This window comes from Leptonychotes weddellii, chromosome X (genome assembly GCF_054177405.1).
Source record: "Leptonychotes weddellii isolate Sample4059 chromosome X, ASM5417740v2, whole genome shotgun sequence".
In the NCBI taxonomy this organism is placed as follows: Eukaryota; Metazoa; Chordata; class Mammalia; order Carnivora; family Phocidae; genus Leptonychotes; species Leptonychotes weddellii.
The window spans coordinates 17,471,762-17,484,797 of record NC_138385.1 but is presented as its reverse complement, the minus strand read 5'-3'; the positions used below and the strand labels follow the sequence as shown (position 1 = coordinate 17,484,797).

At 38.7% G+C, this 13,036-nt stretch overlaps 1 protein-coding gene across 1 annotated transcript in view; it reads right to left on the bottom strand.

Annotated features, from left to right (window-relative positions):
* LOC102738185 (fibrous sheath-interacting protein 2-like) overlaps window positions 1–13,036 on the bottom strand; it is a 69,304-nt gene that overhangs the window by 36,739 nt on the left and 19,529 nt on the right. The window contains exons 11-15 of the mRNA XM_081809306.1: window positions 11,863–11,917; window positions 10,644–10,735; window positions 8,547–8,607; window positions 5,301–5,337; window positions 698–731 (exon numbers count right to left, since the gene is read on the bottom strand). Of these exons, the coding sequence (XP_081665432.1) occupies window positions 698–731; window positions 5,301–5,337; window positions 8,547–8,607; window positions 10,644–10,735; window positions 11,863–11,917 (279 nt within the window). The remainder of the gene's footprint in view (window positions 1–697; window positions 732–5,300; window positions 5,338–8,546; window positions 8,608–10,643; window positions 10,736–11,862; window positions 11,918–13,036) is intronic.

Sequence of the window (13,036 nt, the reverse complement as noted above, 5' to 3'; positions counted from 1 at the left end):
AGCTTATTTTCACTATACATTAAACCAAGAAATATCCTTTGGGTGCCAGTATGTCTAGGTCTTTGTGTTTGTTGCATGTTCTCTGAGTTGAGTGGGTGTAGATGTGAAAGAGTGTGTGTGTGCACTACTCCCCTGAACCCCTCTCATGTTCATGATTCCTCTGTCTAGCCCCAGAGTTGGGGCTCATCAAATTCACCCTCATCTTTGCCTGGTCCAAGTTGCAGTTCTCAGGTGACCAGGTCCCTTCTTTTGATGGAGTACCATCCTAAGATTTTTCTTACTCCCGGGAAAATTAGGAGACAGATCTAGGCATCCTGGCTCACATGCCCAAGGGACAGGATGCTCAGCCCTAAGCCAGATCTCAATGGTCTGCAAAGGCATTTCCCTTAATGGTTTCCCATTATGGAGCCGGTTTGTGGTATTTGATGCTTTTCTCATGATAACTAAACCTCCTAATGCTCCCTTAATCTAGCCTCCTGAGCCCCCTGCCCAAAGGGCCAATAACAGTAACTTTGGACCCCTGCAAAACTCAAGATTAACTGAGAGTGAAAGTCAAGAAGAGAAGAAGGCGAAGAGGGAAACTGACTAATGTCAGCAGATGATTCTGCTCATTGTCTGATTCACAGACTTTTCTCTAATTTCATATTACAAAATATCCTTAACATGTTGCTTTATCAGTGAATTTCATCATACATACTTTTTCTTGACAGCAATTTTGATATTGTTGTTGTCTGAAAAGTAAAGAGATTAATTTTATTACTTCTGATCAGTAATTTATGTAACTCCCCCCTCCCCCAATTCCTAAGCATTGAATCAGGTTATATCCTTTGTGCTTGGGAGATTTTTTTTCTCCCTAGCAATTCACAAAAAAGAATAGGCTTTATTTTTTGTCTAATTCCCTTATTTAGCCTCCTACTTAGATATTGGCCTGTGGGTACAGGACATGCTCCATTACTCACAGGAGTAGAGTGATAGCTGAATAAACAGTAGAATAGTAAACAGCTGCTGCATAAACTAACATCTGTCTGATATTACTATTCATGAACCACTTAGCCATGTTTGTTTCGTAGTGAGTTGGGAAGAGCATGGGGCTGGGGAGAGAGGGGGTGGGCTAGTCCTTTCTGCCTGCTCTGCTTGATCAGAGCTTCCTGATAACTCACTTTCTGCCCACCTCCTCAAAACTCCTAGTCTCCTCCCCTCACCCTACAGTAGGAAAAGATCCATGGATGATTCTTGATAACGATGGATTAAAATAATGGGTTTCTGATCATATGCAATACCAAATTAGATGTAGCCCTTTTCTAGGTATTATAGTATTCTGTTCTATGATTTTGTTTCGTCTTATTTTGTTTTATTTTATTTTTTTAAAGGTTTCATTTATTTATTTGGCAGAGAGAGAGAGAACAAGCAGGAAGCATAAGCGGGGGAGCGGAAAGCAGAGGGAGAGGCAGGCTCCCCCCTGAGCAAGGAGCCTGATGCGGGATTCAATCTCAGGATCCTGGAATCGGGACCTGAGCTGAAGGCAGACTGAGCCACCCAGGCGTTCCTTTTTCTCTTTTTTAAAAGTTTTTATTTTAATCACCCAGTGCTTTTCACGACAAGTGCCCTCCTTACTCCCCATCACCTATTTCTCCCATCCTTTTGTTCTGGTAACCATCCTTTAGTTCTGGTAACCATCCTTCTGTTCTCTGTAGTTAAGAGTCTGTTTCTTGTTTGCCTTTCTTTTTTCCCTTTGCTCATTTGTTTTGTTTCTTAAATTCCACATATGAGTGAAATCATATGGTATTTGTCTTCCTCCAACTGATTTATTTCACTTGGCATTATACTCTCTAGCTCCAGCCATGTCATTGCAATCTATTCTCTGTTTTAATCAAAATTATTTATTATCACCTACTACATGGAACCAAAAATATATTTTACTAAATTGTAGCAAGAGAACAACACAATCATGTAAATTATAGAATACTAAAAAAAGTTATAAAAAACAAGGCCTAAGACTCTAATTCCGATTTATTTTCATATTTTCCTTCCTACATGGATCATTTGCTTCTCTTCTTCGTGACCTTCTTAAAGGAAAAAGCATACTCTATCTTCATTTTTACTTGGCCTGCCCTTCTGTTATCAAAATTTCTTTTTCCCCCAAGGCCTACAATTCAATTTTGAAAAATATAGCCCATCTCTGAAATTACAACCTAACTCCTAGTAGGAAAAGAAAAACTTAGAGGTGTCAGCTAGGGTTAGGGAGCAATAGCCCATCCTCAGACTAGTACCTTCTTGTAATATGGAACCTGGAGCATGAGTGCTGAGTCAGTGACACAGTTCCTATCCTTTGGCTTCATTTATTTTTCTAAGACTCAGTTAGTTTCTCAGGCCAACTCCAGCTCGGTTTCTTCTTGTAGGTTCTCTGCAACCTAACGCATCCAGATTCTTTTTTCTGCTCTCTCTAACTCATACAACTGGCAGCAAGTGGAACCCAGTGAGTCCTGTGTATTTGTTGCTACCTGTCCTCAAAGGCTTTCTGTCCTAAAGGCACGCATTTAGATAAAAGGAAATAGCAAAGATCTGAGAACAAAACTAACCAGATAAATGAGAAAACCTCATATAAGACCACTAGAAAATAGTTGTGATACCACATACAATCTATAATTCACAACGAATTATCAAATTTTTGTTGGAGTCAATTGAACAGAAACATGCAAATGAACTTGCTGTTATATTGGAAAGGTCCATCACCATTCCAGGAGTGACACGATATTCCACCTACTTTTCCCTAGTCTTAGGTGGTTTTCCTCGACAGGTTGACGCTACTAGAGAAAAGTGTCTAAGGTTTAGGTTATCTGTACTGCTAACTTCCTACTTCTTAAAGAGGGCAGTGATATTAATGACCATTAGTCCAGAAGCCCCAAAGAGAAGGCACACTTTTTCACAGTTTAACTTGCCATGTCACAAAACTATAAATATACCTTTCTGCTTCTGACCTTCTCCACCATACAAACTCACTTTAATCCAGAAGATAACTTAAAGACATCTTCATATGGTTGGCCAGCACCCCTTGAGGATTAATGTGACAAGCCTAAATTTTAGTCGGCCTAATCCTTCTGAATATCTAATTTTTAATGTAATTGGTGGCCTTCTGTTTGTATCTCAGGCCCATAGCTTTGAGGTGATGCCTGATACCTCCTGCTCATCCACACACGTAGTCTATCCTATTGCCAAATCTGTTTACTCATTCCAGTGGCTAACTGGGAATTTAAAGCAGCACCTCTGTATCCTGACATCAGTGGTTTAATCTGAAACCCCAAAACTAGGTGGTACCATGGGTGGCCTTCCTTTTTCCTGACATTTTATCTACTGCCCTGCACTCAGTCGACTCTCTGGCATTCCTCAAGTCTCCCTGTCTTTTGTCCTGTTGCTGTGTAAAGCACAACTGAGGTCAGAGGTAGTGCTTTTTCATCTTGGTATCCCTCTAATACCCAGAACTATACTTTGAACATTGTAGGTTCTCAAGAAAGTTTGGCACATAAATTCCCATTTAACATGTTTTAGATGCATACTTCTCTCTACTCCAAAAGGAAGGCCGTTGTACAAGGCCACAAATCATTAATGGACTTCTGTAACGGGCACCTATTTAACTATCTTTCATTTGTCCTACATGCTGTTGTCACAGGTGTTCAGCAGAGATATTGACTTGATAATATCACATCCCAACTCAAAACCATTAAACTGTCATTCAGTGGATGAAATACAGACTTCTGAGCATGGTCTTGTCCTCTCATCTTCCATCCCAATCACAAGAACATACTCAGTATCTAAATGCAAAGCTTAATTATTCCAACTGTCTACCCCAAGGCTTTCTTATCACATTTGCTTCCTTTTGTCCTGATTTCTTTGGTTTCTAATTCTATTTTGTTAAGCTTACCGTGTATGGCCTTTGTGTAAGCGTTAGGAAAAACAGAGAAGAAGTTGAGAGGAGAGAAGGGAGAGAGGTAAATGGTGGAACACATGTGATGCATCTAGCACTGAGGCTTGGGAAGCAAGGAGCTGCATCAGAGAAAGAGGACGAAGTCCAAGCCCTTGAACCTGTGTTCCTCTCTGTAAGGTAAGGTGATGTGACATGGGTGCAATGGGCAGAGTCAGACCAGATGGTCTTGTTAGCCATGTTTTATTGGGCTCTGGCCTGGAATTGTCCTAGGTATAGCTAAAAGTACTTTAACCCTGTGTATTTGAGAGGAATGGGGAAGAAGCTCCAGGTCCTGTGCAGAGCTCTTCATCTTAGCTGAGCTAAGATTTTTAGCAAAAGGGTATCCAGAGCATGTGCTTTTGAAAAGACTCAGGTGATTCTGTAGCTCTGTAGTCTAGGGTGGTGGGAAGGCAGGAGGAAGAGGCAAGTAGGAATTAATACTTTCTAAAACTACATAATCATCACTCCTCACCTTTATTTCTTTAAACTGTCCTAATATTGGGCTAGTCAGTTTCCTTCAGCATCTTTGCATCTTATGAGCACTCAGTAAGTCAAACTTACTTCATCACTCCTAAGCATAAAATCCTTCTTCTAGGAAGCTCGCTCTGAATGTCAATACCATTTACCACCACACGCTACTTCACCTTACCCAACCATTTTCATCAGAATTTGGAATTTATAAAACCTATCCTGGACTTCATTTGGTTTGAGGGTTTAGAAGATGATGGTGTTGGATATGTGTGTTCCATCAGGGGTTATTTGATATGCATGAAATATTCAAGTTTGAGGGGAACTGCACTTTAGCAGACTAAGGGGCCACCAAGGTTTGAGGGCTGAAAGGCACCTAGGCCAAAAAAAAAAAAAAATCTTCTCCATTGTCCTTGAGTTTTGTATCATTAGAGATTCATTACTTTAGATTACAGTACAAATATCCTCAGGATGGGGTAACAGATTAAGTCATTAATACTATATGGTAGACTAATGCATCATCATTAGAGAACCAATAACCTCAAAAGGCACAAGTAATATATGTTTGAATGTGGAGAGGGGAAAAGAATAGATATAGATCCCAGAAAGTTACCTCGAAAGAAGAGGTAGGGGAGTGAAGGCCCTGGGGATTAGGGGAGTACAGAACAAAAGTGAGACTAGAGGGAAGGTGAAAGAACATAAATAACTTTGCCTGCTTAGTCCTGAGAGGTTGCAAAAAATGAATGCAAGTAGAACTACAAGAACTGAAGATTCCATGGGAGCATCTGCCCTCAAGCAGCACTCTGGTGTAATTATTAAAAGGTTAATTTAAAATAACACATTAATTTATTAAGCTTTCTTAGATACTTACTTAATTGACGAATCACAAGAAGGGAAGATTCCTTGAGCTACAGGTGAATTTTCAGAGAGAAAAAGAAAATAACTACTTGTTGGTAGCCTTCCCAAGCTACTTGTAAATGATAATTAACATCTATTAATAGGTCTTTATTCCCTGTTGTCACTGCTGTGTTTAAACCCTCCAGGGACTGCTAGGGAGGCATAAAATATACTTTATGATCTGGGGCCACTGCCTACCTCACCAGCCTCACCTCTGGTCACCATTCTACATATATTCTGTGCTCCAGAGATCCTGAACAACATGCAATTCCCTTTGCCTGTGCCCTTACTATTTAGTTTATAACTTTAATATCGCTCTTCCAAATTCCTCACCTTTTAGGATTCACTCAGCTTGTGTCACCTCTTTCAAAGAGCCTTTTGAAATTGCCTACAGAGACAGGCATCCTCTGTCAATGCTCCTGAAGCACCCTATACTTCCTTCTATTATAGGACTTACTGTGCTATAGTTTACAGTGTCTGGCATATAGTAAGCACTCATTAACACTTATTTATTGAACCAATTCTTTAACACAGGTGTTGGATCAATGTTTATTAGTCTAACAGTCATTAATCTCTTCCCACTCAAATACTGTCTAACATGCCATCTAGCAAAGTTCCATAAGCGGATATTAGAAAATATTTCTAGGTAATTATAGTAAAGCAAGTCTTCATGTAGAATATCTCCATAGGAATACTGGAATGGTGTATATCAATTATACACATACACCACTAAAGTCTTAGACAAACAGAATGCTCTGAGTACTAGAAAGTAGTATTACCAATTGGAGCCAGTTCAAAGTCAAGGCAAATTGCTATTTTTCTCCTAAAAAATGTAAAGTGTATTTGGAGTAACCAGTAAATTCCAACGATCTGTTTGAAAACATTTACTTAAAATTCTATGTGCCTTCTTGAGTTTGTGTATGAGCATATTTTTGCATGTGTACAGTTTTGGAAGGAGCTGGAATTAATAAACCTGAAAAATTAAGTGTGAAGATAATACTATTGTGGTGGTTTCAAAGTATGTCTACAAATTCTTTGGTAATACTCCCTCCAAGAAGTGGAGGTTAACTCTCTTCCCCTTGAGTGTGGGTTGGACTCAGTGACTTGCTTCTAATGAACAGTCCAGGGTAGAACTGATGGTATATAACTTCTGAAACTAGGTTATAAAATATATTGTGGTTTCAACCCCTCTACCTTGGATCACTCACTCTGGGGGAAGCCAGATGCCATATCATGAAGATACTCAAGAAGCCCTATAGAGAGGTCCACAAGGTGAGGCACTGAGGCCTCCTGCTGACAGTCATCTTGGAAGAGAAACCTCCAGTCCCAGTTAAGCCTTTAAATGACTGCAACAGCTCTGGATGACAATTTGACTATAAACTCATGAGAGACCCTGAGTCAGAACCACCCAGCTAAATTATTCCTGGATTCCTAACCACAGAAACTATATGTTTTTTTTTTAAACTGCCACGTTTTGGGGTGATTTGTTACTTAGCAATAGATAACTAATGTGACTGTTAGAAAAAATAAATAACTCTTCTATGGTTTCTAGGAATATGGTGGATTAAATATCCTGAAGAGCCTGTGTGAAACCTATTACAAATGTAATGGGAATTTGATAAATATACAATTAGAGTGTAGAACTTTAATGCACCTCTTTAATAGCTGGACACATTTGTAGACAATAAAAAAAGTCTAGTAGACAAAAAAATCTGTAAAGACATAAAATCAATAAATGTAATTTGATATCCATTTAGAGCTTTCCATCCTTCAAATAGAGAATACACATTTTTTTTTTGGTATGTCCATGGAGCACTTTCAAAGAGCGATCACATATTTGGCCACAAAAAAACAAAAACAAAAACAACAACCTCAACAACTTCAGTGTGTTCAAGATTTACAGGCTATATTCTCCAAATTTAATTAAAAAATTGTGACCCAAAATATTAATTTCTTAATAATTAAGAAACATACTTATGGATAACTCTCGGATCGAAGAGGGAATTAAGAGGACAAAGTATAATCTACCTCAAAAAGCTGAACTAATTTTTTCGCCTCCAAACTTGTTCATCTTTCTGTACTGCCTGTCTACTGAATGGCACCACTATTCACTACCCATTTAGTTGCCCAGTCTAGAAATCTGGGTGTTGTCTTCAATGCCTTCATCTCCCATATTCAATCAGTAACCAAATCTCATCCATTCGACCTCCTTAGTTTGAGTCAAATCTGTACCCTCACTGTCACTGAGTTTGTTCAAGACTCATTTCTAGCCTTGACTATTGTAATAGTCTCTTTAATTGTAGTTAAGTGGCAGCATGGCATTGCGGCTAGAATTGGTTGAGTAAGACAGACCTGGGTTAAAACCTTGGTTTTGTCACATACACTGTGAAACCCTGGGCAGGATTACTGAGACTTAGTTTACTTATATGTAAAATGGTAGATAAAAATACTTCTGTCCTCATTAAATTGTTGGGAGGGTTAAATGAGAGGATATAAAGAGTTTAGTGTAGTAACTGCATATAGTTAAGTGTTCAATAAATGCTATTATTTTTATTGTCTCATTGCCTCTAGTCCCCTCACCTCTAATTCTTTTTTCCCTTTTTAGAAAAGACAAATTCTGATTATATTACACCCCTGACAATATTCTTAAATAGTTGCCCTTCAATAACAGGATAAAAGGTAGATTTCTTGGCATGGCCTACCAGAAACTTAATGATCTAACCCTTCTCTAGCAGTCTAGCTTCATTTCCTGCAATTCTCTAGCTTGAACTTTTAGATAAAGCAATTCTGAGAAAATCTGTATTTCCAAAAACGTACTATGCTCTAATGTCTATATCTTGGTAAATGTATTCCCTTTTCCTGGAAGGTTCTCCTTCCATTTGTCTGCTTAGGAAATTCTTTCTTATCCTTCATGTCTCAGCCCAATTGTGGCTTCTTCTGGACAAGTTTCCCTGGCTTCCCTATGCTTCCGCTGAACTATGTACGTACCTCCATTATTACAATTATCATAATGGGTTGTGGTTATTGGTGTGAGTGTTCCCCACTAAACTGTAAAATCCAGGATAGGGAGCATGGCTTTTCTATTTTGTATGGTTTCTACCTTGTACATATGCAGTAATTAGCACGATGTCTGTCATGTAGTGGAAGCTCAATAAATGTTTGTGGAATGAATGGATGAGTAGATGGCAGGATTTACATAATAACTGTTGCTATTGTTTACCTGATTCATGGTTAAAACTTGGTTTCTTGGTCTTTTTTTCATTAACATCAGCATATGTCACCTATATATGCCACAAGAAAAAAAAAAAAACAATGAAAATCCTCAAAGGAGTTTTAAAAGAATTTGAACATCGGCTATTTCTCACATTTAAAATACAGAAATTTAAGAAAATGATTTTAGGGCGCCTGGGTGGCTCAGTTGGTTAAGCAACTGCCTTTGGCTCAGGTCATGATCCTGGAGTCCTGGGATCGAGTCCCGCATCGGGCTCCCTGCTCAGCAAGGAGCCTGCTTTTCCCTCTGACCCTCCCCCCTCTCATGTACTCTCTCTCATTCTCGCTCTCTCAAATAAATAAATAAATCTTTAAAAAAAAAAAAACATTTAAAAAAAAAGAAAATGATTTTAGAAGTCCATTTGTGATAAAAGTACATGTTTTATTTGGTTTATACTACATGTATTACTTATAAAATTCACAGGTTTGTAGAATTCATCAGTATTCTAAAATTAACTGAGGAATGCACTGAGCAGCATGAATGGTAATCAGTTGAACAGCTAAAAAGATGATGTGTGGTTTTTAAACAAAGTTAACTATAGGGGACATGATTTTAGAAAGCTGGAAGGCAGAGAGCAGGTTTTCAGCCTATATAGGATATGACTCTTTGATTTGGCTGAAAACTTTACCTACCGAGATAATTGTACAGAAAGATAAATCCAACAAGAGTAGACTAATTTTTTCCCAGGTCTGAGAACTAAACACAAGCCACAAGAAGTACCTTTCCTGGCACTGATGGAATGGGTGAAATAAGTTGGGAAATAGTATCCTATTCTATTATAATAAAAGTGGTCATGCTATTTCTCCAAATAAATTAGGTTTCTGTGGCCATTTGATGTAGTCATATTGTTCATGTGTATTTTAAAGCCTCCTTTAAAAACAGATAGTCTAAATTTGTTTATTGACTTTTTTGGGGGCAAAGTATGTAGGATGAGGTTTGTCATCCATGTGACAACTCAGGGCATACTTTTTTTCCTGGCTCTATAGTGAGGCTAGTGAAAAAAAAAATTCCTGATGTACAACTACTACACTAACTCGAAGTAGTGAAGTTTCTTTTCTTCGGAAACTAAGCATAGCGATTATGGATGTGGACACAGTGACACAGTGCCCTGTCGCAGCAGGTGTTTGATAAATATTTTTCTATACAGAGAAGCATACTGTGGCTAACATGCTACATTTGAGCAGCTATATATAATTGGGTCTGTTGCTTTCTATGCATTTCATGTAGGACACTGCAAATGATCCCACTTTCTACCTTAGTTGTGAAGGTAGACTTTGGGGAAGACTTTAGTGAATTTCCTGCTTGATGACATCTCTTTCAAACCATGTTAACTTTTTAGAACAGCTGAGCCGGTTAATACAGTGCTAACAGAGCCAAGGATGTGGATTTGATTCTTAAAATGACAATTTGGCAGTCCACAAAGGCAATCCATGTTGTGACCAGAGGCCGCACCCTGAATGCTGCCAACTTTCCACCATCAGGTGAGTGATCACTGGTCACAGAGGGGACAGGGTAAGGCAGCCTGGCTGTCTCTGCGCAACCCATCAGCACTAGAAGAAAATGATTCTCAAAGCCCGATTTGTTGCTTTCTCTGCAGGGCACAGGTCTGTACTTTGAAGCTCTTGAAGCTCATCATTTAGAAAGCCTTTAACCTAAGGGCTAAGTGGGAGCTCAAGTTGCTTCTGGTAAATCTCTGTTAAAATGGAGGCAAATATAACATTCAAATTTTGGATCTGTTTAATAAATTTAAAGTCTCAGTCTTACTACTTTTGCTGGCTTACAACTTGTTACTGATATTCCCTCTACTTACAGTATGACAACACTAACTGATAGCTGTGAGCTTTGGAAGTCTGAAGTAGCACAGCATTATTACCGTGGGTTTGAATTTCAATTTTTATAAAATCTTACTATAGGGTGGCTAATTTCAGGGAATAAGGCTGTTCTGAATTGTCTTTTAATGAATGAAACTCTGTTATACCAATCTTGATAATAATTTCATACTTCATTTGTTCTATCTGTATCTGGGACAAAAGAAATGTTACTTGCCTCTTGTTTCAAAATAGCCTGTATAGAATGTGTGGGGACATTTTCTGTTTTAGCAGAAGCATCTGGAGCTTGATGTGAGATACTTTTAATTCCTGGCGGGAGGGGGGGAAAGAAAAGGTACCTTTAAATATGAAAAAAATGATATAGTTCTTGCTGCCATAATGTCTGGAATTACTGCAGTCAGGGATGTATTTATTTATGCAAGTAAAGGCAGTATCTCCAAATACAAGATGCCATCCAGTTTACCACCACTGTGAGGGACAAGCCTGAATTCCCTAACTTCTGGCCCTAAATTACTCTGCCAGCTTAATCTCCCACCACTCCCCCTGCCCCAGAATGAACTGCTTTGCACTTTATTCAGTAGGCAAGGGGGAACCACCAAGGACTTCTGAATAGAGGAATTATATGTTCAAAGCTGTATTTCGAGACGATTACATTCACAACAAAATGTAGGCTAGACTGACAGGAGGAAAAAGAGACTGGAGGCAAATTATTGCAGTAGTTAAGGGCACGGGTGGTGTGAATGGAAAGGAGGGGAAGATTATGAGATAGTTAAAGGAGGCAGATTTGACAAAATGTGACAACTTTTGGATGTAGAATATGGGCAATAGGCAAGAGTCAAAGATGACTCTGGCTTTGTGCCTGAATAAAAGGAGGAACCGAGAACAGGTTTGGGGCTGACTGGAAGATGATGAATTTGGTTTTGTGCATACTGGATTTGAGGTGCTAATTGGTCACCCAGGCAGAGATGTCCTAGTGCTCTTGTTGTGTGTATAGAATATGCATGGGAATCTTTTGCTGAGACTAACAGAGACTTAGCTAATCTCTAGTCTAGCTGGGGACATGGGAAACTGGATGTATTTTTACGTCTGGGGAGAAAGGATGGCATTAGAGGATAGAGACTTTCCTGGGGGAGAATTCTCTGCACAGATCGCAGTACTTCAGAAACTTACTCTGCCTATCCATATAGGCAGCCACAGCAGAGACTCTAACTTCTCCCTGGTTTGCAAATTCCTAAGGGCCTATTCACCCCGCAATCACTCAAAAATGTGGGATACTGACATTTACAACCATGAATAATTTTTACATCTTCCTTAATCCAAATAATCACAGATTTTATAATCGGGAAAAAAGCATAACTTGGAAAACTACATGACAAAACTATAATTATTTAACTGAAAGATAACAGAGCAATTATAAATATTGTTCATTTTCTTACCTTCATCATTTAAAGTATGTGATGTTTTAGTCATTTCTTTATCTTTCTGTATGTTCTAACATTCAAGAAAAAAGCATTCATTAGTAATTGAGCTTCTAAAAGAGACTTGCTGGCTCTAGAGCAAGCAGATTGATATAATATCTCCCTTTGCTCCAGATCCCTTACCTCTCTCCTAAGCTCTGGTCTCCATGCTAATACATAGGATCAACCTCTTTGATGAATATCTCTCACAGGTACCTAAACTAACTAGTTCAAAATGAAGCTTATCATGTGCCCATGTACTCCCATCTTTCCACACTTGCTCCTCCTCTGTCTTCCATATTTTTGGTTAAAGACATAACAATCTATCCAGTGATCTCTTCTAGAAAGCTTAGAGTTACTCCATTTATTTCAGATAGGGCCAATCCAATCCAATCTAATGCTTATTGAGCACACTGCTTGGAATTAAAATAAGATATACAATTCCTGACCTCAAGAAGTTTATCATCCAGTAGGACAGACAGGAAAATATGATACAGTATAGTGAGTTCTGACATAGAGGCCAGCGTGAGCACTATGGGGGCACAGAGAAAAGACATCCCACTTCAAGAGAACCTATATACAAAAATTATATCTTCATCATCATCCTCATCCTCTCCCTCTCTTTCAATCTACACGTCTATTGAGTCACCAAATTCGGACATAGTCTGACTCTGAAATATCTTAAATCTGTGGCCTCTGGGTCATCCTCATTGCCAGTGCCCTATCATTTTTTAAAATTATTTTTTATTTTATCATGTTATGTTAATCACCATACATTACATCATTAGTTTTTGATGTAGTGTTCCATGATTCATTTTTTGCATATAACACCCAGTGCTCCATTCAATATGTGCCCTCTTTAATACCCATCACCAGGCTAACCCATCCCCCACCACCCTCCCCTCTAGAATCCTCAGTTTGTTTCTGAGTCCATAGTCTCTCATGGTTCATCTCCCCCTCCAACTCCCCCCCCCTTCATTTTTCCCTTCCTACTATCTTCTTTTTTTTTTTTTTTTTTAACATATAATGTATTATTTGTTTCAGAGGTACAGGTCTGTGATTCAACAGTCTTACACAATTCACAGCGCTCACCATATCATTTTTATCTGGACCATCCCAGTAGACTCAAAACTATCTTCCCTCTAATCTCCTC